Source organism: Dipodomys spectabilis, unplaced genomic scaffold (genome assembly GCF_019054845.1).
Source record: "Dipodomys spectabilis isolate Male_0828 unplaced genomic scaffold, ASM1905484v1 ptg000051l, whole genome shotgun sequence".
Classification (NCBI taxonomy): Eukaryota; Metazoa; Chordata; class Mammalia; order Rodentia; family Heteromyidae; genus Dipodomys; species Dipodomys spectabilis.
In genome coordinates, this window is record NW_024870728.1 from 19,918,689 (window position 1) to 19,943,065 (window position 24,377).

The window sequence follows — 24,377 nt, forward strand, 5'->3', positions numbered from 1 at the left end:
GTCTTTTATTCATTCTGACATATATAATGCATTCTTGCCTAAAGTCATCCTGATGGAAAATAAATTTCAAAATCATTTTTCTATTGCTTGCAACTGTGTACTCATCGACTAACAATGACCAGTCCTAAACCTTTCAGCTTTGGCCTCCATTACCATTACCCGCCTTTCTATCTTATGCTCTATACTCTTTCATACTCCACAGGTAAGTGAGAACAGACAGTGTGTGTCTTTTTATGCCTACCTTATATTGCTTAACCTAATGTCTGCTTAATTATTTTCACAAATGACAAAACATACATACAGATTTATTTTTATTATAGTTGTACCAAGGATTTTTAATTCAATATGTTAGAAAGAGATAAGAAAGGAGTGAATGAAAGAGTGAACATAGAAGGAAAGAGAAGAAGGAAGGAAGGAAGGAAAGAAGGAAGGAAGAGAGAGAAAGAAAAAATAGAAAGGAACCAAACATTAGAAAAACAGAAAGAGAACTATTATCAAAATAATATAATTATGCTAAATAAAATTGAATAGATGCAATTATATATTAGCAAAATAACATTGCAAGTCTTTGTCTATCAATAATTATTCTAAATAAAAATGAATAGATGCCATTATAAATATATTTTCATCTACCATGAAAATAATTAAATATGTGAAGCAAATTTTGATGATTTAGAGGTAGGAAATAGAGAGTAATATAATAATAGCAAGATACTTCAATATCCTACTTTCAATAATGTGTAAAATATCCAGTTAGAAAAGCAATACAGAAATGATGTCGTTAGCATCATTGTAGACTAAATGAACCTAACACACACATTGTAACTATCTACTCAACAGCAGAAAATGCAATTTATTTTTTTCAAATTCTCATTGAACAATCTCCCAGATAGATCAAATATTTATTTGAAATAGGTCTTTACAAATTTAAAGAGATTACAGCCATTTGAAGTATCTTTTCCAATGACAATAGAATAAAGCTAGAACTCAATAAAAACAAGAAAAAATACATGAATTTATAGACCAAATAAGCAAAGCTTGGAAATCTAAATTCAACTTAAAAATCTTCAAGCTGGGTGCAGTAGCACATACATGTAACTCCTAGGACAAAGTGTCGATCTCCCTCATGGTTTCTGCTTTACTATTTTAATGGCCTTCTACTTCACACATGATGTAAAATACTTCTAGCTCATTGGCCCCCAATTATACCCTCCTTTTGCCTTCCCCTTCTCCACCAACTACAACAGTCTGTCCTTTATGTTCATATGATTTCACAAGACTGAATATCAGAGAAAGCTTTAATCCTTGTCTGAGTCTGGCTTATTTTCCTTGATGTACATGTGTTTCATTCATTTTTTTCTGGTAAATGATGTTATTAAATTCTTTATGATGACATAATACCCCGCTGCATATCCACAGAACATTTTTTTTAGTCAGTCCTTAGTGGATGACGCTTTGGCTGATTCCACAGGCTGGCTCCTGCCATATACAGGGATGTGCAGATATTTGTATGCCCAGAAGTGGTACAGCCGAGAAGGTAATATGGTAGGTTTTAAAAAAAATTTTTATAGTTTCTTCTTAATTCTAATCATTAAAGCTACCAATATTTATCTGGGCATAGTTAATTTGTCAAATCATTAAATAAATATATAATCACATCCAATGTTATGCAGCTAGCAGTTTCGGCTCTTCTTCTGAAACATGAATGATGCTCTACCTGTGGGTTGTCTGATAGGTCTACACCCCCCAGAACATCATCACCCCAGCATGCAAATATAGTATTTACAAAGGAGTATGTTCTTGTTTTTTATATTGGTTGAAAATACTTACTCAGAAAGACAGGCAGGCGCCAGTGGCTCATATCTGTAATCCTAGCTACTCAGGAGATCTGAGGATAGCAGTTCAAAGCCAGCCGGGGCAAGAAAGTCTGTGAGATTGTTATTTCCAATTAACCACCAGAAAATCGAAAGTAGCACTGTGGCTCAAGTGGTAGAGCGCTCGCCTTGTACTGAAGAGCTGAGGGACAACGCTGTGGCCACAGTTCAAGCCCCACGACCGACAAATTAATTAATTAGTTGATTTAGTCACTGATAGCTTATGCTTGTGATTTTAGCTACTTATGAGGTTAAGATCTAAGGTTTGAAATCAGTCTGAGCAGGAAAGTCCATGAGACTCTCTCTCCAATTAAGCACAGTTGGATGTAGAGCTGTGGTTCAAGTGGTAGAGTGCCAACTTTGGCTGAAAAAGCTAAGGGACATTGTCTAGGTCCTGAATTTAAGCCCTGGTGCCTACAGAAAATAGAAAAAGAAAGGCAAGTCCTTATTAGTAGAATATGAAAAAGAAGTATACTTTGTAAAAAAAAAAAAAAAAGTGAACTACCTGCGTAGTGACAGGAAAGAGAAAATAGAGGGGAACAAAGGAAGGGGTGATGATGTCCAAGAAGCATCATGCTCATAATCTGACTGTAGATCTGTAAGCCCTTTGAGCAACTGCTTCATAATAGCTATAAAAAGGTAAAATAAACATAAAAAGACACAGTTGGAAATTGGGGAATCTGAGAGATTTTTTTTTAATATGAGAGATTTAAGTGTTGACAAAGACAAGAATTAAACCTCTCTGCACTAGGTAAACAGGCACCTTGAACATGGTGATGGTCTAGGATGTGGAAAAATTTTCCCAAATGTTAGAGAGTCCCCAAGACTGAAAAGAAGCTCAGAGATTCTAAGGGGGGTTAAGAGAAGTTTAAGTAGGAAGAAGGAAAATAAAAGTTAAAAAAAGAAAGACCAAACAGGTAAACCTTTTAAGAAAGTATTTTCCATTCTTTTTCTCTTTAAGCTAGAGGATATTCCATTTTCTTTACAGAATGCAATTGATATTGGGCTATTAAACAGCACTAATAAAAATGAGAGGTTAAATGGGACACCAAAAAAGACCTCTTCAACTTCTTCCCCTAGAACACTCTGCTCCTTATTTCCCACCAATACTTATTTTTGATCTCACTAATGTACTGAACATCAAGATATAATTTTAAAATCAATGGCTGTAAGATTAGAAGGGGAAATCAATTCAGTCAATATAAATCTTTTTTAATGAAGAGCAAGAATGAAGCCACTTTAAAAGCTCAATTTGGAGTGAAGAAAGATTCCATTCAATTTTGACTTGCAAGAGCTCTGACGTATTTGTACAGCATTTTCTGAATATTTAAGATCAAAACCCATACATTTTTATCTTAACAGTACACTCCTGTATTTTCTTACCTTTTCATACCATTTTGGATTTCCAGCTTTAATCTTTAGGACTCTAAACAAGAATAATATGTCACTAAAATCTCAAGTCCTAAGTTAAAAATAAGATAACTAATCTTGTGTTTGCACACCTGTCCCTGATTGTGTAGTACTTTCTACACACACCCATTTGTTTCAGGAAACTATCATAGGCTGGGTGCAGGTGGCTCATGCCTGTTGTAATCCTTGCTACTCAGGAAGCTCAGATCTAAGGGTTGTAATTCAGAGTCATCCCAATTAACCACCAGAAAAAGTGGAGCTGTAACTCAAGTTGTAGAGCACTAGCCTTGAGTGAAAAAGCTAAGGGACAGGAACAGCACCTCCACCCAGAGTTCAAGCCACAGGACTAGGGGAAAAGAAAAGAAAAGAAAAAGAAGAACCTATTATAGAATAGGAAAATAGAGAGAATGTCATTAATAACAGGAAAAAATGGCTTTAAAATTCTAAGATTGTTTCATCTGTAATACTAAGAACCTTTTACCTCCATGCTTCTATGTTTTTGTTTAACTGCCTTATCAAGATATAACTCATATCACACTCAAATCCCTATCTACCTTAACTTTAGGATACCTACAGTCTTACAGTCTTATCTACCAGTTTTATTTTCTGTCATTTACAGACTTGCCCAATTTGGGCATTTCATTGTGGTAAAAAATACAATTTAATCCCTTGTAGATTTACTGTACACAAACACACACATATAAGGTTTTCAAAGTCCATTCATATTATGGCATGTATCTGCTTCTTTTCTTCCTGTTAATAATATTCTGTTCTGTTAATATATTATTCTTGTTTTATCCATTCATTATTTGATGAATATTTGGGCTGTTCCCAACTATTACTAATAATGCATATTTAGAAAAATGAATATTGGTCTGCAAATTTTTGTGAGAACAACTGTTCTAATTCCTTTTGAGCAAATTGACCTAAGCAGTGGAAATGGTGGATAAAGGATATACTTTATACACCTTTTAACTCTTTAAGTGCCGCATTGTTTTCCATGGTGTCTGTAGCATTTTTGCATTCCTACCAGCCTTGTATGAGGGTTCCAAACCCTTTGTACATTTTCCAGCATTGTTTCTTCTGTCTTTTCTCCAGCACAAGTATTCTGGAGAATATGAAGTGATAAGTTGTGACAGTTTGAGTTTGCAATGATCTAATCTAATGGCTAATAATGTTGAATATCTTTTCATGACTTTATTAACTATTTGTATATTTTGGAGATACATCCATTTAGATATTGTTTTCCAAGTTGAAGTCCAATTATTTGTCTTTGTTCTTGGTGGTGGTGGTGGTTGTCATAGGGCTTAAACTCTGGGTCTGAGCACTGTCCCTCAGCTCTTCAGCTCAAGGAGAGCTCTCTATCACTTGAGTCACAGCACAACTTCCACTTTTCTGGAGGTTTATTGGAGATAAGAGTTTTGTGGACTTTCCTGCCTGGGCTGGCTTTGAACTGTTATCCTCAGATCTCAACCTCCTGAGTAGCTAGAATTACAGGTGTGAGCCACAGGCACCTGGCTATTTGCCTTTTTTGCTGTTTTTATTCACTTGTAATAGTTACTCTGCTTTCTCCACTTTCCAAATACCATAACTCCTAACACAGAGTTGATGTTACTTGATTAAAGAAAGGAGCTACTTCCTCATAGACCTTTTTCAGTTAATCAATTGACTGACTATAGATCTGTTCCACAAAATCGCTCTGTTTGTGAACAAAATCTCTGTAGTAAAAGAAAGCTAGGATTTCAGTTTACCAAAGTTTCTTTTTTCTTAAAATGAACAAATCCATTTTATGTTGCCAAAAAAATGAATGTAGTCTACTCCGCCAGGAGAGAGTTCAGAAACAGTTAGTTCACTGTTCAAAGCATGTTATGATTTCTCAACTTTGGTGTACTTTGTTAAATTTAAATGGGAATGGGTTTGTTTTAGACTTAAATTTTTCCCACAAATTTAAACCTCTGTGTCATCACTATTCCCTTTAGATACAGGCATGATATAACTTCAGGGGAAATGGATTCCATAAAATCTGAAAAGGGTTCTTCACATATCCTGATAAACTTTTTGTTCCCTCTGTGATAGAAAATCATCCTGTCTAAGGATGAGCTGCTTGTAGTGTATTCAACTTGTCAAGGTGTAATTGTCTCCAAACAAAAATGAAGTCATAGAGTCTTTCTTAAAGATAAGATGGTAAATAATAGAGTGAGATTTTTTTATTTCACGAAAATGAGAAACAATCAATTGTGTCACTTCTAGTCAGAGCCTTTCGTTGCACAAAGGTGCCTGGCAGCATTCATTCTTCTCCTCAGTGGGCAAGGACCAGGAAAGACTTCAGGTTAGACTCAGATTTTGTTTCATCTTAAACCAAACCTCTTTCCTTTCAGCATTCACCTTTTCAATATTATCTATCCCAATCACCACTTTCCCAACCAAGTTATGTATGATCAAGTATCTACTTACTATTTTACTCCCAAACTCTTCCCTTCAGAATGTTTTCATAACAAATGGAATATATTTCTCTTAACAAGCTAGCATTCTTCTAGGAACATTTTTATTGAATTATGAAATCTTTTGCCCCTGTTTTTCTGAGCATAGTAACAGGTATCTACTAACTAAAACACAAAAATTGAACATGCATTTTCATGTAAGATTGTATCAGTTTTGCCTTATTTTTCTTAGCATAAGCTGTATTACCTAGTTTAATCGTCTGACTAAATCATCCCTCTTGATCCTTAAGGCTAATGAATAAGCTGGTTTCTTACTCAACAACAGCAACAACAAAAATCTGCTCTCATAAACACCTATCAAAGGAATATGTCAAGTACTATAGGAGTGTTTTGAAAAAAGACTGAATCAAAAGATATATATATATATATATATATGCATATACATATATATATATATACATGTATATATAATTTTCTTTTTTTTATCACTTGTGGAGCTGAAACCCAGGGCCTGGTTGTTGTCCCTGAGCTTTTCTGCTCAAGGCTAGTGCTCTTCCATTTTGAGCAACAGCTCCCTTTGTGGTTTTCTGGTGACTAATTGGAGATAAGAGTCTTACAGATTTTCCTGCCTGGGTTGACTTTGAACCACAATACTCAGATCTCAGCCTCCTGAGTACTAAGATTACAGGTGTAAGCCACCAGCACCCAGCCCAAAGATATTTCTTAATAATGAAGTAATCACTATAAAAATGTAAAATACCTCCCAGAAGATCTACTTTTACAAAGCCAGCACTCATGTTAGTGTTTGTTTGCTTATGAGTCATGTTGCTTTAGAAATAGAAGTTTCATAACTTTCTAATGTAGAGGATGATTGTTTTTGTCCCTGGCATGTGAAAGAAAGCACACTGCACAGCAGTGGCCATCCAGGTGATCTCTTAACTTCTCAAGCTCTCCACTGACCTCTTGAAACCTCAGTAGGCAGCTGACCTGTCCGCAAGAGTAGAACTCCAGTACAGTTTTGGCATGGACTCTCAACTTGCGAAGGGAAAGAAAATGCCACCTTCTTTCTCATATCAGGTTAATTTCCTGGATGGAGTTTCATTTCTTTTTGTTGTGAGTAGATACTGGGGATTTTTTGTCAAGCTCTGCAAATCTCTTTTATATTTTTTTTGTTTTTTGTTTTTTTTGTGGTCGTGGGGCTTGAACTCTGGGTTTGGGCGCTGTCCCTCAGCTCTTTAGCTCAAGGTGAGGGCTCTACTGCTTGAGCTATAGTGCCACTTCCGGTTTTCTGGTGGTTTATTGGAGACAAGAGTCTCACAGTCTTTCCTGCCCAGGCTGGCTTTGAACCATGATCCTCAGATCTCAACCTCCTGAGTAGCTAGGATTACAGGCATGAGCCACCAGTGCCCGAAATCTCTTTTAAATATAACTAAGTTCTATCAAATATTAACCACAGACACACACCAAAGAGAGAATTAAACTGGAAAGGTAGCTGAACCAGTAGATGTTTTGGAAACAAGTATTATGTAACATACTACTGGTTACAAGGAACAGAGAATTTAACAAAATAACTGGTTTGATGTAAACTCAAGCATCATATACCACCTTCCATATTGGGCAGGAAACCAAAAAAAGCCAAGTTCCCTCAGTATTTGAAGTACTTCGATATGATAGGTCATTCCTAGTCATGTGCCCAAGCCTGAATGTACTACCTCCAGTCTGGGTTTGTGAATTTGTGATGGATTAAGCTCATAAGGACTTTCTCAGAAGCTGGAGATAGAATAGATGCCTGTTTTAAGCAATGCTATGGCTTAATGTAAAAAAAAATCTGAAAAACATACCAAATTAGTTTAAAGTCTAAGAATGTTTAGTACCATGTATAATGCTAAGGTCAGGGAGATAACAGATTCCGTCGATATTTACAGTAGGATTCCAACTTCTCTGTAATTCCTGTGACTTTGCTTTCCTCTACTTGTTATGGAGGCTTTGTTAAAATGGTATAAATACTTGACATTGAACACTCAAGTATGCCCTGTATTCCAAGGTAAGTAATTCAGGCAACCTAGGATAAAACAAAGATTTACTACAATAACAAAATAGTAGGATTTTCTTTGCTCTGGGTCATATGGCAACCATTGTTGGGTATCAGTCACCATCATTTACTTTCGTTTGAATTCAGACAGATTTTTGTGAGGTTTAGGCATACAATGCCCATGATGGAAGGGATCACTTAAAATGGAAATGAGTTAATTATATTAATTGCATGTACATTATGTCTTAAAGTTAACAACACTTTCATTTAGATTATAATGAATGCTTTTACTATAATCACTATCATCAGTATTGTTATGTGATTCTATGGTGGTATCAAATCCTATGCTCACAACATCTTTTCCCTTTTGGAACACTAGGCAAAATGAGGATAAATAAATGAGCCAGGTTCATTGACTTGTTTGTTTCCATTACTCTCATGTATCAAGAGTGTCATGAAATCCCCAGGTACTCAGTCAGCACCAATACCCAAAGTTTCCTTCTTGGCGTGTAAAAGAGAAATTTCTATTTCATAGTAGTGTTTGTTTTCTAGCATAAGGCACTGACGGACAGTAATAGCATCTGCAGCAGAGAAGATGCAAAAGACAAGCAATTCATTTCTGAGCCTGGACCAGGTATCAGTTCAAGAGGTCACTATCCTCTCAATGGAGCCTCCCTTCTCCCATTGGTCAGCTCACCTTGTTTTTGACAACTGAAGAACAATGCTAGAATGTGTGAAACCTTATAAATAGATGCTAAACCACAATGGCACTATGAGAATATTTCACTAGCTGAAATAATGAACTTCTAATTGAAAGGCATTAGGTATAATTCTATTAATATGCATTAGAGAAGGGCTAGAAGTCAGAGAAGGAAGATTATCTGTTCTCAGCTATTTTCTATTGTTTTATTATTTACCAATGTCAACTAAGTGGATAAAAACCATTACAATAGAAAGGCTATTTTAGTCTATTTTATAAATGTATATAATCAACTATTAATCTCAAATGCAGACCCTTTAATTTATGAAAAGAAAGGAAAATATAAGCCTTTATTTTGTGTCAGACATGATGTCACATAGTTTCATATTATTTTCATTTTATTGATGAGGACATATGAGGTTCTGAAATCTCTAATTTTCCTAATGCTTTTGACACCGTGTCTTTTGCTTGTTGTTTGTTTTAGCCATAAATTATTAGGTAGACAGAGCAACCAATTTTAGTGAGGAAAGGAAAAGACACCCATGTTTATCGAATGCCCAGTGCACAGGTGGCTTTTGTTAGGGCAAATGCATGCAATACCTTACTCTAACCATGCCACAGAAAAAGAAGTCAGGACTGATGGATTCAATAATATGCTCCAAGTTGCCTGTGAATGCATGGAAGAATAAAAAACTAAAAGAGCTAAAAAAAAAAAAAGTGATTCCAACTAGGAAGACCAGTTTCATTTTAACATATTGTGCAGCAATGTGGGCTATCACGTAGGGATGCTTCTCAGAGCCTATCTGTGAGTAATTCAGAATATCTATTTGCAAAAGTCCAAAGCACTTAAGCACAATTAAAGGTAAAAAAAATATGAGAAGACTATGTGTATATAGAATAAGGAACATACGATATCTTTCTCCTTTCATACCAACTGAGTTTTCTAAAAGCAATTGTGTACCCTGGGAATTCCTAAAGAAATAGTCTAAAAAATATTACACAGCCTTCATTTTCACCAACTTTATAAACACAAAGTAGCAAACAAAGTTTAAAATCTGCAGGAAAATCTGTTCTCTTTTCTATATTCTCCCTTTTTCTCTAAATGATTGCCATGTAGTTAATTTGTCTATAATCTGATATAAATGTTTACGTGACCATCACCAGTATAAAATACTTATATAAAACATTTATTGTATTATAGTCCTTGGTAAATGCATAGTATTTGAGAGGTTGACCTATTATCAGAGTGCATTAGTTATGAATCAAATATTTCAGCTTGGCCTTTGTTTAATTAATAAACATTACCTGCAGCTCCTCAATTGGTTTGTGCAGGGCAAAGAGCTTTATGAAACTAATATTTATGAAACTAATATTACCTGTAACGCTTACTAAACAAGCCGTATTTCTCAAGTGCTGCAAACAACTTATCAGCTCATCATTTTGGGTCCTTTATGAAGTTCTGTCTTCTGCATCTTGGGGAAAATCTTCCATCCCACAGCCTGACAGTTTCTCTTTCTATGGCTACAAAAGTGGCAGAATAAAAATAATTGCATGTTCAGAGTAAATATCCTAGAAATGTTTTGCCGGTCCTCTTCTGTTAAAAAACAACTACACACAACCATGTCAACTGAATTTTGAAAATTGGTATCTGGTGTTTATTTTCCCCTCTTAAAAAAACAAAAAAACTACTGTTTTTGATATGTTTTTCACTTTGTCTTTAATTTGGTTCATCAGTAACAGCATGCAATGCTCAAGATCTCTGTTAGACGTGTTAATAAATAGTTTATAGATTGCCTAAATTTCTTATGTTTTGGGTTTTCAAATTCCATACAAAGCTACTCTCATGCACCATTTGACAAACATTTTCCGATGTCAGTAAACATTCAGAGTTTCTATCAGGAAGGGACTATCTCTTCCTTTGAATTTCCTTGTAACTGAAATGCTGTTGTGTCCTTAGATCCTATTCGAATAAGAACTTATTCTTGTGTTCTAACAAAACCTACAGATGTGTCAAGATGATTGACAAGGCAGGCAGCCTCTGAGGTCCCTTTAAAAATAAATTACCTTCCATCTTGTCCGAAAGCAAACTGAATAAATAGGAAGGACCATGAGGAGGATAGAGTGGAGATAAAACAAAACACAAATAGAGAAAAGATACCAGAAGTATTTTCTACTCCCTTCTGTGGGAGTGTAAGCTGGAGGCCAAGTAGGGCCAGGAAGTAATAGAAATAATAAGAGAGCCTAACTTCTGATGGATGAGCAGGCACTTCCTTCCTGTCTGTAGCTGCCTGGATTTCCAGGATTCTATTTAAATTTCAGGCTAAAGTATCTTGAACCAAAAATATTATTTTATTGTAAAGATGCTGTACAGAGGAGTGACAGTTACATGAGTAAGGCAATGAGTACATTATTTGTCGATCATTGGATCATTGTTAGCCCTTCCCTTCCTTGTTGTTGTCCTACTATACCTTCCCTCCCCCACATCTCTACTCCCCCAACTTCTCCCCCCCCCAAGTTGTCAAGTTCGTTTCCAATATACTGTCCTGTGGGTATCCTTGTTGTAATGGGTCATCCTGTGTCCTTGTTTCAGCATTTTGTTATTCCCCTTCCCCTCCCAGATTAGACATATACAAGATGCAGGGTACCAAAATCAAGTACAGTGGCAACAGGGGATATACCATAGGAGGAGAACATACAAGGGAAACCACAACAACAAAAAATAAAATAAAATCACACGGGACATTTAAAATAATAACAATAAAGACAGACCTCTTGTGTCCATATCTTGGGGCTCATTACTAATTGTTGCAAATAAGGGAAACCATGGGACCTAAATTTCTTTGGGACTGGGATACTTTACTTAATATGATTGTTTTCCAAGTCTTTCCATTTCCTAACAAATGGGGCAGTGTTGTTCTTTCAAATGTTCAATGGAACATTTTCTTGATTCACTCATCTATTGAGGGGCATCTGTGTTGCTTCCATGGTGAATAATGTTGTAATAAACATAGGTGTGCTGGTAACTTTAGTATGGCCTTGTTTCTGGGTAAATGCCCAGAAGTGGGATTGCTGAGTCATAGGGAATCTCTATGTGGAGTCTTTTGAGGAAACTCCATACTGCTTTCCAGAGTGGTTGGACAAGTTTACATTCCCACCAACAGTGCAGTAGGCTTCCCTTTTGGCCACATCCCTTCTAGCATCTGTTGTTATTATATTTCTTCATTGTAGCCATTCTAACTGAGGGGAGGTGGAATCACAATGTTGTTTTGATTTGCATTTCTTTTTTTTTCTGAATACTGTCATGGGGCCTGAATGCTGTTCCTCCACTCTTCAGCTCAAGGCTAGTGCTAAGGACTTGGACTTTCCTGCCCCAGCTGGCTTTGACCATGATCCTCAGATCTCAGCCTTCTGAGTAGCTAGGATTACAGGCATGAGCCACTGCTGCCTTGGCTTGATTTGCATTTCTTTTATGGCCAGAGCAGTTGAGCATTTCTTCATGTGTCTATTGGCCATTCAGAGAAGTCTCTCTTTACGTCTTTAGCCAACTTGTTGATGGGGTGGTTGTTTCTTTGAGGATTTGTTTTTGGAGGATTTAATTTTTTGAGTTCTAAGTATATTTTAGATATGAGGCCCTTGTCTGTTGTATGGCTAGTGAAGATCTTCTCCCAGACTGTGTGCTTTCTATTGATCTTGCAAGCTATGTCCTTTGCCATGCAGAAGCTCTGCAGTTTCATGCAACCCCATTTATCCAACCTTTCTTTGATTTGTTGTGTTTCTGGATCTTTATTAAGAAAATTTCGGCCTGTACCAAGGAGCCCTAGAGTTTCTCCTATTCCTTCTTGTAATGTTTTCAGGGTGTCTGCTTTTACTTCAAGGTCTTTGATTCATTTGGAGTTGATTCTGGTACAGGGTAATAGATAAGGATCTAATTATAGCTTTCTACAGGTGTTAAACCAAATTTTCCTGCATCGTTTACTGAAGAGACTGTCTTTCTTCCTTCTATTTTTTTTGGCTCCCTTATTGAAGATTAGGAAGCTATAGGTCTGTGGGTTCATTTCTGGGTCTTCATTCTATTCCACTGGTCTATTCTTGTGCCAATACCAAGCTGTTTTGATTACTATGGCTTTGTAATAAGAGTTTGAAGTCTAAAAGAGGTTGAGTTTTTTTTTTCATCATTTCTTTTCTGAATACCAATTTCAGGTTTTTTTTTTTTTTTAATTTTCACCTCTATAGCCTAGTCAGCACAGCTCAGTAAAAATACTTTATAAATGTAGAAGTAAACACATATGGGGTTGTATGCAAGTGTATACAAATGTATTAACTAAGTATATTGAGGGAAGAATTTGAATGCTATGATTCCTTTAAAAAAAAAAAAACCTAGCTCACAGTCCAACAAAACGAATACCATCAAATTTGTGCTTGAAAGGTGGTAAGGGTTGCCAAAAGGAGATGACTGTAAAGAGGAAGGGAGGAGAAGAATGCAGTCATAATATTCAATACAAATCCTATGAAATTAAGAAAATTGAAAGGGGTTGGGTTGGGAGGAAAGGGAAGGGAGAGAATGATGGAAGGGATAACATCAGTCAACATACATTATATTCATAAACTGATTTGTTGAACGGTAATTCCTTTCTAGCCATCTAAAGAAAAACTATTTTTAACATGGAAGGAAATACACTGAGGCTCATAAATGTAATCTCAAATGTTTTGGTAATCACATTTAAAAGAATTTAAAAATTCAGGCAAAGTTAGATTTAATGATAGAGTGTATTTAATGTAATGTACTCAAATGATTAGTGTCTTAACATTAAATTACATGAAAAGATATGAAGGAGACATTTGTGTTGTGCTTTTCAAATTCAGTGCCTGAGATCTGGTATGTATTTTCATTACCATTCAAGCTAGCCTCGTTCCAATGCTTGCTTAGTGGTGACAGGGTCCACTGATTACTGTATTTACCAAAGCAACTCTCAAATGTCCTTAGAATATCTTCCAATATCTTGGAACATGTATTTGCACTAGATGTGTAAAATGTCAGTCATAAATTATCTATTTTATTCCTCTAATGTTTGAAATTTTGGAATTCTTGCTCTGGATATTTTCTTTTTAGTATGAGATGATTTCAAGTGTTGTTTTGTTCTTAATCAAGGCCATCTGATTCACCATGAACTCATTTCACAATTAAGGCGAACTTCTAAGATGTGTTGCAATGTATCTCTGTCTACAAAATAAAGTACTTGTACTTAAAAAAAAGCCACACAATTTGGTATAACCTAATACCTACTTAGGTTTCATCTTGTGAACTCCTGCCCGAAAAGACATATTACACTCCACTAAAAAAAAATATGGCCTCATAAGTTTCTTTTTCCTTTCCTAGTGTCAGGATTACTAACACATGCTGATTCATGAACTCGGAGACAATATCTATTTGCCCATTCAATAATAGGCTTATGAGATTTGCAGTATTACATTTTTGTTTTCTTGATCATGTGCCTTTGTCTTTAGTCCTTTAAGATACATGTTTACTAGTGTTTACCAGTTCAGACTACTGAATGTGAACTTCCTCAACAAGATTTCTAAATCCATGCTCTGAACATATGGGCTATTAATTAATTTCTTCACCCAGTCACCAAGTTTAGAAATTAGAGTTGTCAGGATACAATTATGTAAATAAATGTGTCTCTTTGTCTTTTTTATGTAATTTCACTTATTCATCCTCTATAAGGCAATACCTCCAGACCGTTTTAGCTAAGAGTAAGAAGGAGGTGACTAGAGGTTTCACGTGTGAGTTTACAGAGCAGCTTCCTAGAAACAATTATTTGCAAAGCTATAGTCAGTGATCTGTATATCTCTATGTCTCTATCTATCTATATACATCAATTCATTTAATCTAAAATGGAACCTATGGAAAGAGCTTCATTATATTATTTTGACACATAAGGAAAATAAAGCACAGGAATGCTTCGCTTGGACCGCCATCTAAAGCTAGCAGGTGGACAGGAGCGGGGCGGTCTCCCTCCAGAGACTGCCTTTCCACTGTGAAGTGTAAGAAAGTTCACATTTCTGTTCACAATTTCTCCTCCTCTATGTGCTGAGCCCTCCCAAGGGGGCTGAAAGGAACAGAGGACTCCACGGGTGCATGAAACACACAGGGCATATTTTATTAGCTGCCAGATGGAGAAGAGGGTAGGGGGAGGAGCTTCAATAGAAATCCATGACTCTGCGCAGAGAGCCCACCCTGGCATTCACGGCGCCCCAGTCGTGGTAGCGCCTGTACTCCCCGGGCCTCAGCAGGTACTGGCGGCCCCGGTAGTTGGGCATCTCGTAGAGGATCCAGTAGCCCTCCAGCACGTGGAAGGAGTGGAAGTCACCGAAGTGGAAGCGGTCCTGGAGAGAGGAGCAGTCCTCCGTGATCTCTACCATCTGGCCTCGGTGGTCCTCCCGCTCGTAGATGCGGATCCTGTGGGAGCTGGCCTGCGCCGGCCAGCGCGGGAGGGCGCGGCGTCAGCACGCAGGCCTCCCCCGCCCCGCCGCGCGCACGGGGACCCCGGCGTCCGGGGCTCCCACGCAGGCCTCCCCCGCCCGCGCCGCGCGCCCCGGACCCCGGCGTCCGGGGCTCTTCCCTCCCCCGAGGGGCCCCGGGACCCCGGCCGCGCGGGCCGTGCGCCCTGAGAGGCAGGAGCGCGCCCCACCGTCCCTCCCGCACCCCGTCTACACCCGGCCCCGCGCGGCGCCGCTCGTGCGCTGCTCTGGTGGTGCCTTTCATAGCCCGAGGGCTGCGGGGAAGCTCGAACCGCAGTCGGACGCTTCCAGTCAAGCGCCGCCCACCCGGCCCGCCGCTCCCGTCGGGGGTGCGCGGCCCGGCGGACGCCCCAGGCCCCAGAGCCTTTGCTGTGCGGGGAGGAGGCTCACGGTGACCCGTCGGAGGGGCGGGCCCGGCTGCTGGCTTCCCTGTCCCCTCTTCCGCGGGGTCGGGCGCTGCGAGGGGACTCGCGGGTGTGGGGCTGGGTCGGTGTCGCCGCGGCCTGCGCGCGCGGAGCGGCCCTCACAGCAGCCCGCCGGGCTCTGGGGCGCAGCCAAGGCCCAGCCCGGCCTGGGCTCGCAGGTCAGGACTCAAGGCCAGGCGGGCTGCCCCGGGCTGAACTTCTCATTTCAGGGCTGGAGGTTTCTGATCCAGCGCAGCTCGGTGCAGGGCCGCTGCGGGCGCTGGGGAGCCCTGGGAACCAGCCCGGAGACGCCCCGATCTCCATAACAATGGTCAGTGCTGGGGGAGACTGGCCCGGGCCGGCCGGTGTCAGGTAACCCCCTTTCACCCTGCAGCACTGCGGGGACTCCCCACCGTTCCCCTGAGCCCCGTGGGCAGGTGACCCCGGGAAAGGCAGTGTGGCCCAAGCTGCCTCCGGCCCAGGGACAGCCAGCAGCCGTCCGTCCGTCCGTCCATCCCCGGGGCCCGGACACTGGGCACAGCACCAGGGGACGGGATTTAGCCAAGTCAGTTTAAAGGAGCCACGAAGAGCTCGGCCCCCCCCTCCTGGACTTTTCCAGGGGGAAGAAACCTTGGGGATGGCCGCGAGGCCCTTGGACGTGCCTGGGGACCCTGGAGGGACCGGGGAAGGGGACTCACGTAGGGGATGAGGCGGCAGGAGCGGATGGAGTCGCTGAGGCCCATCCACTGCTGGTAGTCGGGGTAGTCGCCCCGCCGCAGGAAGTACTGGCAGCCCTGGTAGTTGGGCTGCTCATAGAGCATCCAGCAGCCGCTGTCCACGCGCACCGAGTTGCAGCGGCTGAAGTAGGGCTGCAGGTTGGAGTGGTCGCTGCTGCACTCGTAGTGGCGGCCCTGGAAGCCGCGGTCCTCGTAGAAGGTGATCTGCAAGGCGAGGCCAGGCCGGGGCTCAGACGCCTGGGCTGCAGGGGGCTCTGCCCGGGGCCCGGTGGGCAGCAGGGTCCCCTCCCGGCCGGGCGCCCTCTGGACTCACCTTGCCCATGGCTGGTGGAGGCGGCTGTGAGGTTGAGCTGTGTGTGTCCGCAGCGCAGCGCGGCCGTCTATATAGCAGGAGGGCTGCTGCGTTGGCAGGAACAGCACAAAAGGGGCCCTCGGGGGAGCAAGGGCACTTTTCTCTGTCTCTTTTCTATAGAATGACCATGGTGATGTTTGGGAGGGGGTGGGGGTATTGTATGTTCTCTCTTACATGTTCCAGAGCTTTCGAATTGATGACCTGGTTAAACACTAGCCACTGGGGGTGGGGGTGGGGTCTGTAAATAAAACCCATTTAGGAAATTAGGATTAGAGCAAAGATGCAGAGTTACTCGCTGAAATGAAATACTTTATCAGTTGAAATGTCACAGTGAGGCCTTTTTCTGTAGAGTCAGGGTAGTGGGCAAATGTGAGGCCCAGGCACTGGGATTGTGACCGTGTGTAACTGGGGAATGGCTGTCCTTCTCCATGGGGGTGGCGGGGAGGGTATCGAACCTTCCTCTGAGAGAACCTCTCCATCCATCCCTTCGTGTCCTCAGTGGTGTCTATCAATAGCCACAAGAGGTTGGACCCAAGCAAGGCTTCATTTCACATCTGCCTGAAACCCGGCCCGGGCAGACCAGGGCCCTCTCAGTGCAAGTACAGCTGCAACAATCATTGACAGCACAAACTCTTGCTTCATCTTCTTTCTAATTTGTCTACTTTCGCAACCTGGAAGCAAATTCTGGTTGCTGTCTAGTTCGGATTCTGACTCTTGGAGTTTGGAAACCTTTCCTCGACGGTCCAGGCTACTCTTAGCTTCTCCACTATCAACGAGGTGGTTTGTACACTGTGTCGGAAAATGGCAGGAGTTTCTTAGAAATACACGGGGCCGCTCAGAGCAAAGGGGGAGGACAGATGCTGCGGATATGCTCCGAATTCAGCCATTATTATTTTTACTTTATTGGTTTTTTTTTTAACTAAATTTAATTGGAAAGTGGGATTTTATTACTTCATATTACTATGTATACATAGTAATATCATGTTACTGTCATCAATGTGTCGAGTTTCCTGGAACAGATAGCTATTTCTAAGTAAAGAGGAAAATCATTTTTGTTAGCACATATAAAATTATACCTAGTAAGGTTTTTCATCATAATATTTCCATACATGATATATATATATATGTTAGACTTTGATTTCATATATCTTCTGTTACTCTTTCTTATTCTTTCTCTTTCTTCTCTTTCTTATCTCCCCTCCTTGCTTCCCCTTTTCTCTTCCTCTTTTCTACTTCCCTTCTCACCTACCTAGGAGTGTTCTTTTGACCTTTATGATCTTGTTTTTGTTTTATTGTCATGTTTTTGTTTTATGTTTCCTTAGCTTCCACAAATGAGAGAAATTATTAAATAATTGTCTTTGTAAGTCTGGCATACTTTACTTAGAATAGTGATCCTTAGTTACATTTGCTTTATTGAAAGCAATATGATTTTTTGTGGTTGAATAAAAAATTGTGTGCCATATATACACATGTCATATAAATATATGTATATATGCCACCTGTTGATGGTCACTTGATTTTATAATCACCTACTGTATATTTTAAGAACATTAACATGAGTATGCAGATATCTGTACATTAAGATGACTTTGATTATTTTGGGTATCTACCTAGGATCTGTTTACATAGATCCTATAAAAGCTTGATTTAATTACATAGGAATCTACATACTGATTTCCATAGTGGCTGGACTAATTTGCATTCCCATCAACAGTGACTAAGAGCCCTCTTTCCATGCCCCTCCACCATCATAACTTTCTGAGAAAGACAGACAGACCTAATAGCCTTTCAGTCTGACACAGTTGGAACCTGCTAACATACCACAGAGAACAAAGAGAGAAAATTCACATGGAAGGTTCTGGAGAAGCAGGAATCTGCCTGTGAACATGGGCCCAAGAAAATCTCTGAACTCCTAGCAAAGAGATGTGCTCAAAAGGGCTTTGACAAATTCAGTCTGACCTAGATGCAGATTTCAAACTGGCCCCATATTAAAGATTACTAAATAGTTTTTTCCTTTTATCATTTGAAATGAACCATTCATTAATGAATGAACCATTGATTTGTTTATTTTTAAAAGTAATTGATTTGTGACTGGGAAGGTGGCTCAGTGGTAGAGTGCTTGCCTTGCATGCATGAGGCCCTGGGTTCAATTTGTCAGCACCACAAAATCAGAAAAAGCCGGAAGTGGTGCTGTGGCTCAAGTGGTAGAGTGCTAGCCTTAAGGTGAAGAGCTGAGGAAAAGCGCCCAGGCTGAGAGTTCAGGCCCCACGACTGAAAAATATAAATAAATAAAAGTAATTGATGATTAATACAATTAATCATGATGTCATTAAAGTTTCCACTATACTCTCATTCTTTTAAACTATAAAGCTCTGTCTGTACTAAGCAGATTTCTTTTGTGAGTAAGTGTTTTAAGGACACTGAAAATAAATAACATCACCCTATATATTGCTAGCAATTTTTTTCCCTGAAGGGCTGGGGGTTGAAACCAAGACCTGATGACTGCACAGCAAGCATTGAACCACCACGATAGATCCCCAGTGCTTGTAATAGTCAGGAACCATGGAAAGCATCTGATTTGTTTCCTTGTATGAGTAAATGAAAGAAAATAGTATGAAAAATATCAGACACAGATCTTAGCAGGAATACAATCTATTTCTATCCTCTTTTTCCCAAAAGATTTACTAAAGAATTCATACTTTTCCTCCAAGCACTTGGGGGGGGCGGGGAATCAGTCTTTTAGAAAACAATGGTGGTAATGAAGTTGAGCTACTGTTAAATAAAGGATGCATTGCTAAGTATATTGTTGACAAGAGAATATGAACACTTGGATCATCAGGGTTTCCAAACTACTTTTTCCTAGGAGTTTATAGCATGTGTTCCAGAATGATTTGATAAAATCTACTTTTTCCTTTGGCTGTTTTGTTATTTGAACCTTTTGATCCAGATGGAAGCTATCTGGTCCCAAGACAAAACTCCAACAATGAATTTCCTGGTTTCTGTATTCCTTCCTGAAATATTTTAAGAATTCTTGAGACTAAAATATCTAAAGCCAACTCCTTACATTTCTACTCTAAATGATGTGCTGTAAAGTGAAATTCTGGAATTAAATTTATCTTATGAAGATTAAAATCGCAGTTGCAATGCTCTGACACTGAGGGTCCCATGTGCGATAGGTAAATAAATACAAAGTGTTGTTATGTGAGCGTTAATTATCTGAAACCAATGACTAACAGAAAGCACTCGTCCACCACTCATCTCTTCAGTTAAAAACTTGTTGTCTATTTTTGTATTTAGTGTAAGAGCTGTTTATTATTTAAACAAAGACATGACATTCATACTAATAGTAGAAAGTAGTCTCACAGCAACTCGGTTTAAAATTAAACAACAGTTGTAAAATGCAGATTATACAAAGCAGGTATGAAACATCTGTTCTTCAGGTCAGCATTCTAAAACAGATGCTATAGATAAAGTGAAACGTCCAATTTTGAGCCCACAAGAAAAAGAGGCAATAGGAGATATATATGGATTTTTATCTGTAGGGCAGAAGACAAAGTTACAATCTTCAAATACGGCCTTATTCTTTGAATAAGAATTGGGAAATTATAGACTTAACTCAGAATTGGTTCAGTGTGATCGTAAGGTGAGAATGTAAAGAGAGAAATATTAATAGATTGTGTTGAGTTTCTTTAAAATTCTCAGTTGGACTCCCACTTTACCATATGGTGTTACTTAAATGCAAATATCTCCACATATTCTTCATTGTCTGTAAACAACAACAGCAACCACCAAAGCAAACAAACGATCCAAAGCCTAATTCTCCACAAATCTAGAAGCAAAAATAAATGACTTTTTTGAACAGTGACTAGAATGTACAGTACCAGCAGATACCTTCCATAACTGAAACGAAATGTTCTCAGGAAATATGAAGAATGCTTCAAAAACAAGAATCTGATGTGGAAAAGCCTTAGGTTGGGGATGATGGTGAATCATAGATATAATAAACCATCCAAAAAGACAGAGTCCAATTCTTGTCAAGAAAATGCTGCAAAGGGGCTGGGTATGACAGCTCATTGGACAAAGCAAGAACATGAACATTAGGAAGTTATAGAACTTAAGAAAGGAGTCCTACAGTCTGCTTTGGAGAGAGAAGAGGGTGTCTTTGGTATTGAGGTAGGGTAAACCATTAGAGATCTTATGATGAAGAAAAACAAAAAGATATGAGGTAGGGAAAATAAGGATTCTGCTCAAATGAATGACAATAATAAAAATTTACTAGTACCCCTTCCTGCCCCCACTCACTACCACGCGTTCACAGTGGAGCTCACAGAGGACAGTTGAGACACCTCTGCATACAATTGTATTCTCAACTCATTTCCTAATAGAGAAGGCTTGAATAGAAAACAAAGATGGACTAAGTAGAAAATAAAGAAGACATTCTAAGAGAAAAGGAAATCAAAATTCAAACACTTCAGTAGAATAAAAATATTTGCATTGCATATACACAAAGAAAATATGTAAATCAAATATTGACAAAAAAAGCATCTGGAGATGTAAACTAAAGGATTAAAAGAATGCTAAACTTGAAGTATAAATGAAGAAAATGTTTTCTGTTTCTTCACATAGTTTTGGCCAGTATTTTGTTCGTTTGTTTTTTGTTGTTGTTGTTGGTCGTGGGGCTTGAACTCTGGGCCTGGGCACTGTCCCTCAGCTCTTCAGCTCAAGGCTAGCACTCTACTGCTTGAGCCACAGCGCCACTTCCGGTTTTCTAGTGGTTTATTGGAGATCAGAGTCTCACAGACTTTCTGCCTGGGCTGGCTTTGAACCGCGATCCTCAGATCTCAGCCTCCTGAGTAGCTAGGATTACAGGCGTGAGACACGGCTGGCCAGTGTTTTGGAGTTAACAAACAAGTGTCCTCAGATATATGCCAGCATGTGATCTTACACTTAGATATGTCAAGAAGTTATAGCAGTATTCTACACACTTCAGCCCAGTTATTGGTGACCTCTGGCAGGGTTTTGAGTCCTAACTTCCAAACATTTCTGAAATCTCAAAGACAAAAATATGATGCAGAGCCTACCTATTTCCTGGAGATAGTTGCAGAAGTATTACATCCGTCTCATGTTCTTCCATAATGCCTTTGTTTTGTAGATAACTCATGTGTTGTTTTATCAAACAAATGGATTGAATAAATGTTTTGTTTTCTTTATTTTTCTTGCTAGTTATAGAATCACAAGATTAAACTCCCTGGGTTAAGCACAAAAAAGGCTTTTTGCTTTATAGTATAAAGGGCCCATTTAAATGAAGCTATCATTTATGAGATATTTGTCTAAATCATTTATGCATTATTATCTCAAATTTCGTGCATTTCTAAGAATAAAGGTTTTGCCATTGTTCAAGTCTGTTATTTCTCATAGCTACATTTTAACTATCTCACCTCTAGAGTATTTAATTCTTTAAAGAGTTACATTATGCTTATTTCTTTTCGTTTCGTTTCTTTTTTTCTTTTTTCCTTTATTTTTGTGGATGGTGGGGCTTGAACTCTGGGCCTGGGAGCTGTCCCCAAGTTCTTCAGCTGAAGGCTAGGGCTCTATCATTTGAGCCATAGCACCACTTCCAGTTTTCTAGTTGTTTATTGGAGATAAAGAGTCTCACAGACTTTCCTGCCCAGGCTGGCTATGAACTGCAATCCTCAGATCTCAGCCTCCAGAGTAGCTAGGATTACAGGCATGAGCCACAAGCACCCTGCTTCATTATGCTTATTTTTAAAAAGTAGACAAAGTATCACTAGCCACATGCACAAAATCTGACAGATCTCCTAAGATTAGAACTTTAAGAGTATTTTCATTTAATTAACACATATTAGACATTTTAAAATAAAGTGTGAGGTATGAAAAAGGCTACAGGCTTGCAAGTACAAGTCAGTTATACTTATTACTTATACTTGCTAATTTTCAGAATAATTTTATAATAACTTTATGAAAGAAAATGTCTGGACATCTCAAATCCTTTTGTCATCAGCCAGCTAGTGGAAGAGACCAGTATAGCTTTAGAACTAACTGCCACATTAGATTCAAAATGTGTCAGATGAGAATTCTCAGTGGTGGGAATTATCTTTTAAATGTTCTGTTAACAACAGATTACGTGATCAAGGTCTAACTTCCTATGTTGAAAAGAAGATTTTTTTCAGGAATGAAACTGACAAAACAAATATTAAAAGAGGAGACAGCCTGTACACACATATTCAGCAAGTTCCTCAGCAGGTGCTTGCTTGCTAAGCTACGCAGGCAGGAACAAGCTTAATTGAGTGGAAACGTATTTCAACTATTTGCATAGACTATATTTCCTTTTTCCCCTCCAGACTCTATATAACCATGAGGCTTTCATGGATAATTAAGGCAGCATGTTTTATTTCCTCCATATACTTTTAACAAAGTGTTTATTTTTCTCTAAATTTTAAGTCAATTAAGTCCATGCACTATGTTTTATGATACGCAGAAAGAAAGGTTTGAAACTCAGTATTTCCCAGCTGAAAAGTCTCTTACAGACAATCTCATCCAGCCCTACAATTTGGTGAAAGGATAACTCAAAGCCCAGGATGGTGACATGACTTTCCAATGTCTTTCTTTTGGCATATGAGAGTACCACTAATCAGTATTGATTAATTCTCTTTGGTGTGTTTGTATCATATTCCATAGATGCTAGCATGATTCTGCCATTTTAGAGATCATTATTGAAGAAAAAAAACACCTGTCACATATCTATCTATATCTATCTATCTACCTACCTACCTACCTACCTACTTACCTACCTATCTCTGTCTATATGTGTGTATATATATATGTGTGTGCAAGTATATGTGACATATTAGAGTAATATAAGAATCATAATTCTCAAAAAGTCATATTCTAAGTACCAAATACATTAACTACTTATAGATTCTATGGCCATCAACCACTCAAGAGAAATTGATCTAAGACCTAGAAGGAAGCAGGTACCCAGGTCTCTGTGGGACAAATCATAAATTTGATAGACCAAGTAAATCAAATCTTTGTCTCTTTGGATCAGATAATAAATTCTATTGTCCACACCTAACACATCACTGAGGCACATTGTTATATTTCAAGTTTGCTACATTGATTAATTTTCTTAATTGAGCTCTGATTTTTTTTACCTCTGCCTTGAAAATGCCTTTGGAAAGGCTGTTCATAAAGGCTGAAGGAAATATTTTCATGCACTTCCAGACTAGCAGGTTATCTTCATCCATCACTTAGAAAAAAAATCTGACACATTTGTTAAATAGATCTGTTTAAAAGCTGTATCTTCATAGACATTTTAGATTGGAAATTATACTAAAAGCCTTGGAGGCCATCCACTAGGAACTTTAAACACAGTATATGAATGAAAAGCTCTGTTATTTACTTAATAACAGGAGTAGAATTGAGTCTCTGAGAACAGGAAGGAAATGTGCTACAATTAGTGCCAGTTTGGTGAACACCTTAAGATGGCAAGTGGAGTGGTCATCCGGGAAATAAAACCATTGGAGTCCACCAGAAAATGGAAATGAGAGGTACTGGGCAACATCAGAACAGCCACAGTGGGAAAATAATGATACTTATATACAATTTCCTATGTTATTACTTAGAAAAAGGAAAAAATAAAAGGCTTGCCTCTGAGATTGAGGGAGGTACAAAATGTTAGTAGCCTGCTATCAAAATATGGGAGAAACTAAAGTCCGGTAATAATAGTTTTCTCCCTGTACTGAAAATATTAATGGCCTCAGGTCCATTTACATTGCCTTTTGTCTAGTATGATCTATGTGTTAAGAATCATATTCACAGGATACTAATTGAATCTGAAATAAAAGAAGAAGATAGATACCGAAAAGAAGAAAACAGATACCA

At 39.0% G+C, this 24,377-nt stretch overlaps 1 protein-coding gene across 1 annotated transcript; it reads right to left on the reverse strand.

The window, feature by feature from the left end:
• Positions 1-14,593: 14,593 nt before the first annotated feature.
• LOC122107436 (gamma-crystallin E) lies at positions 14,594-16,518 on the reverse strand. Its single transcript, XM_042679154.1, has 3 exons — positions 16,434-16,518; positions 16,082-16,324; positions 14,594-14,931 (listed from the first exon to the last, which is right to left on the reverse strand). Exons 1-3 carry the CDS (start codon positions 16,440-16,442, stop codon positions 14,659-14,661), a joined length of 525 nt encoding a protein of 174 aa, XP_042535088.1. The 5' UTR covers positions 16,443-16,518; the 3' UTR covers positions 14,594-14,658.
• Positions 16,519-24,377: the final 7,859 nt, after the last annotated feature.

Excerpts from the sequence above, each read along its gene's own strand:
- LOC122107436 (XM_042679154.1), bottom strand. Across the intron at positions 14,932-16,081 it reads CCTGCCGCCTCATCCCCTAC|GCCAGCTCCCACAGGATCCG; the intron begins GTGAGTCCCCTT and ends TGGCCGGCGCAG.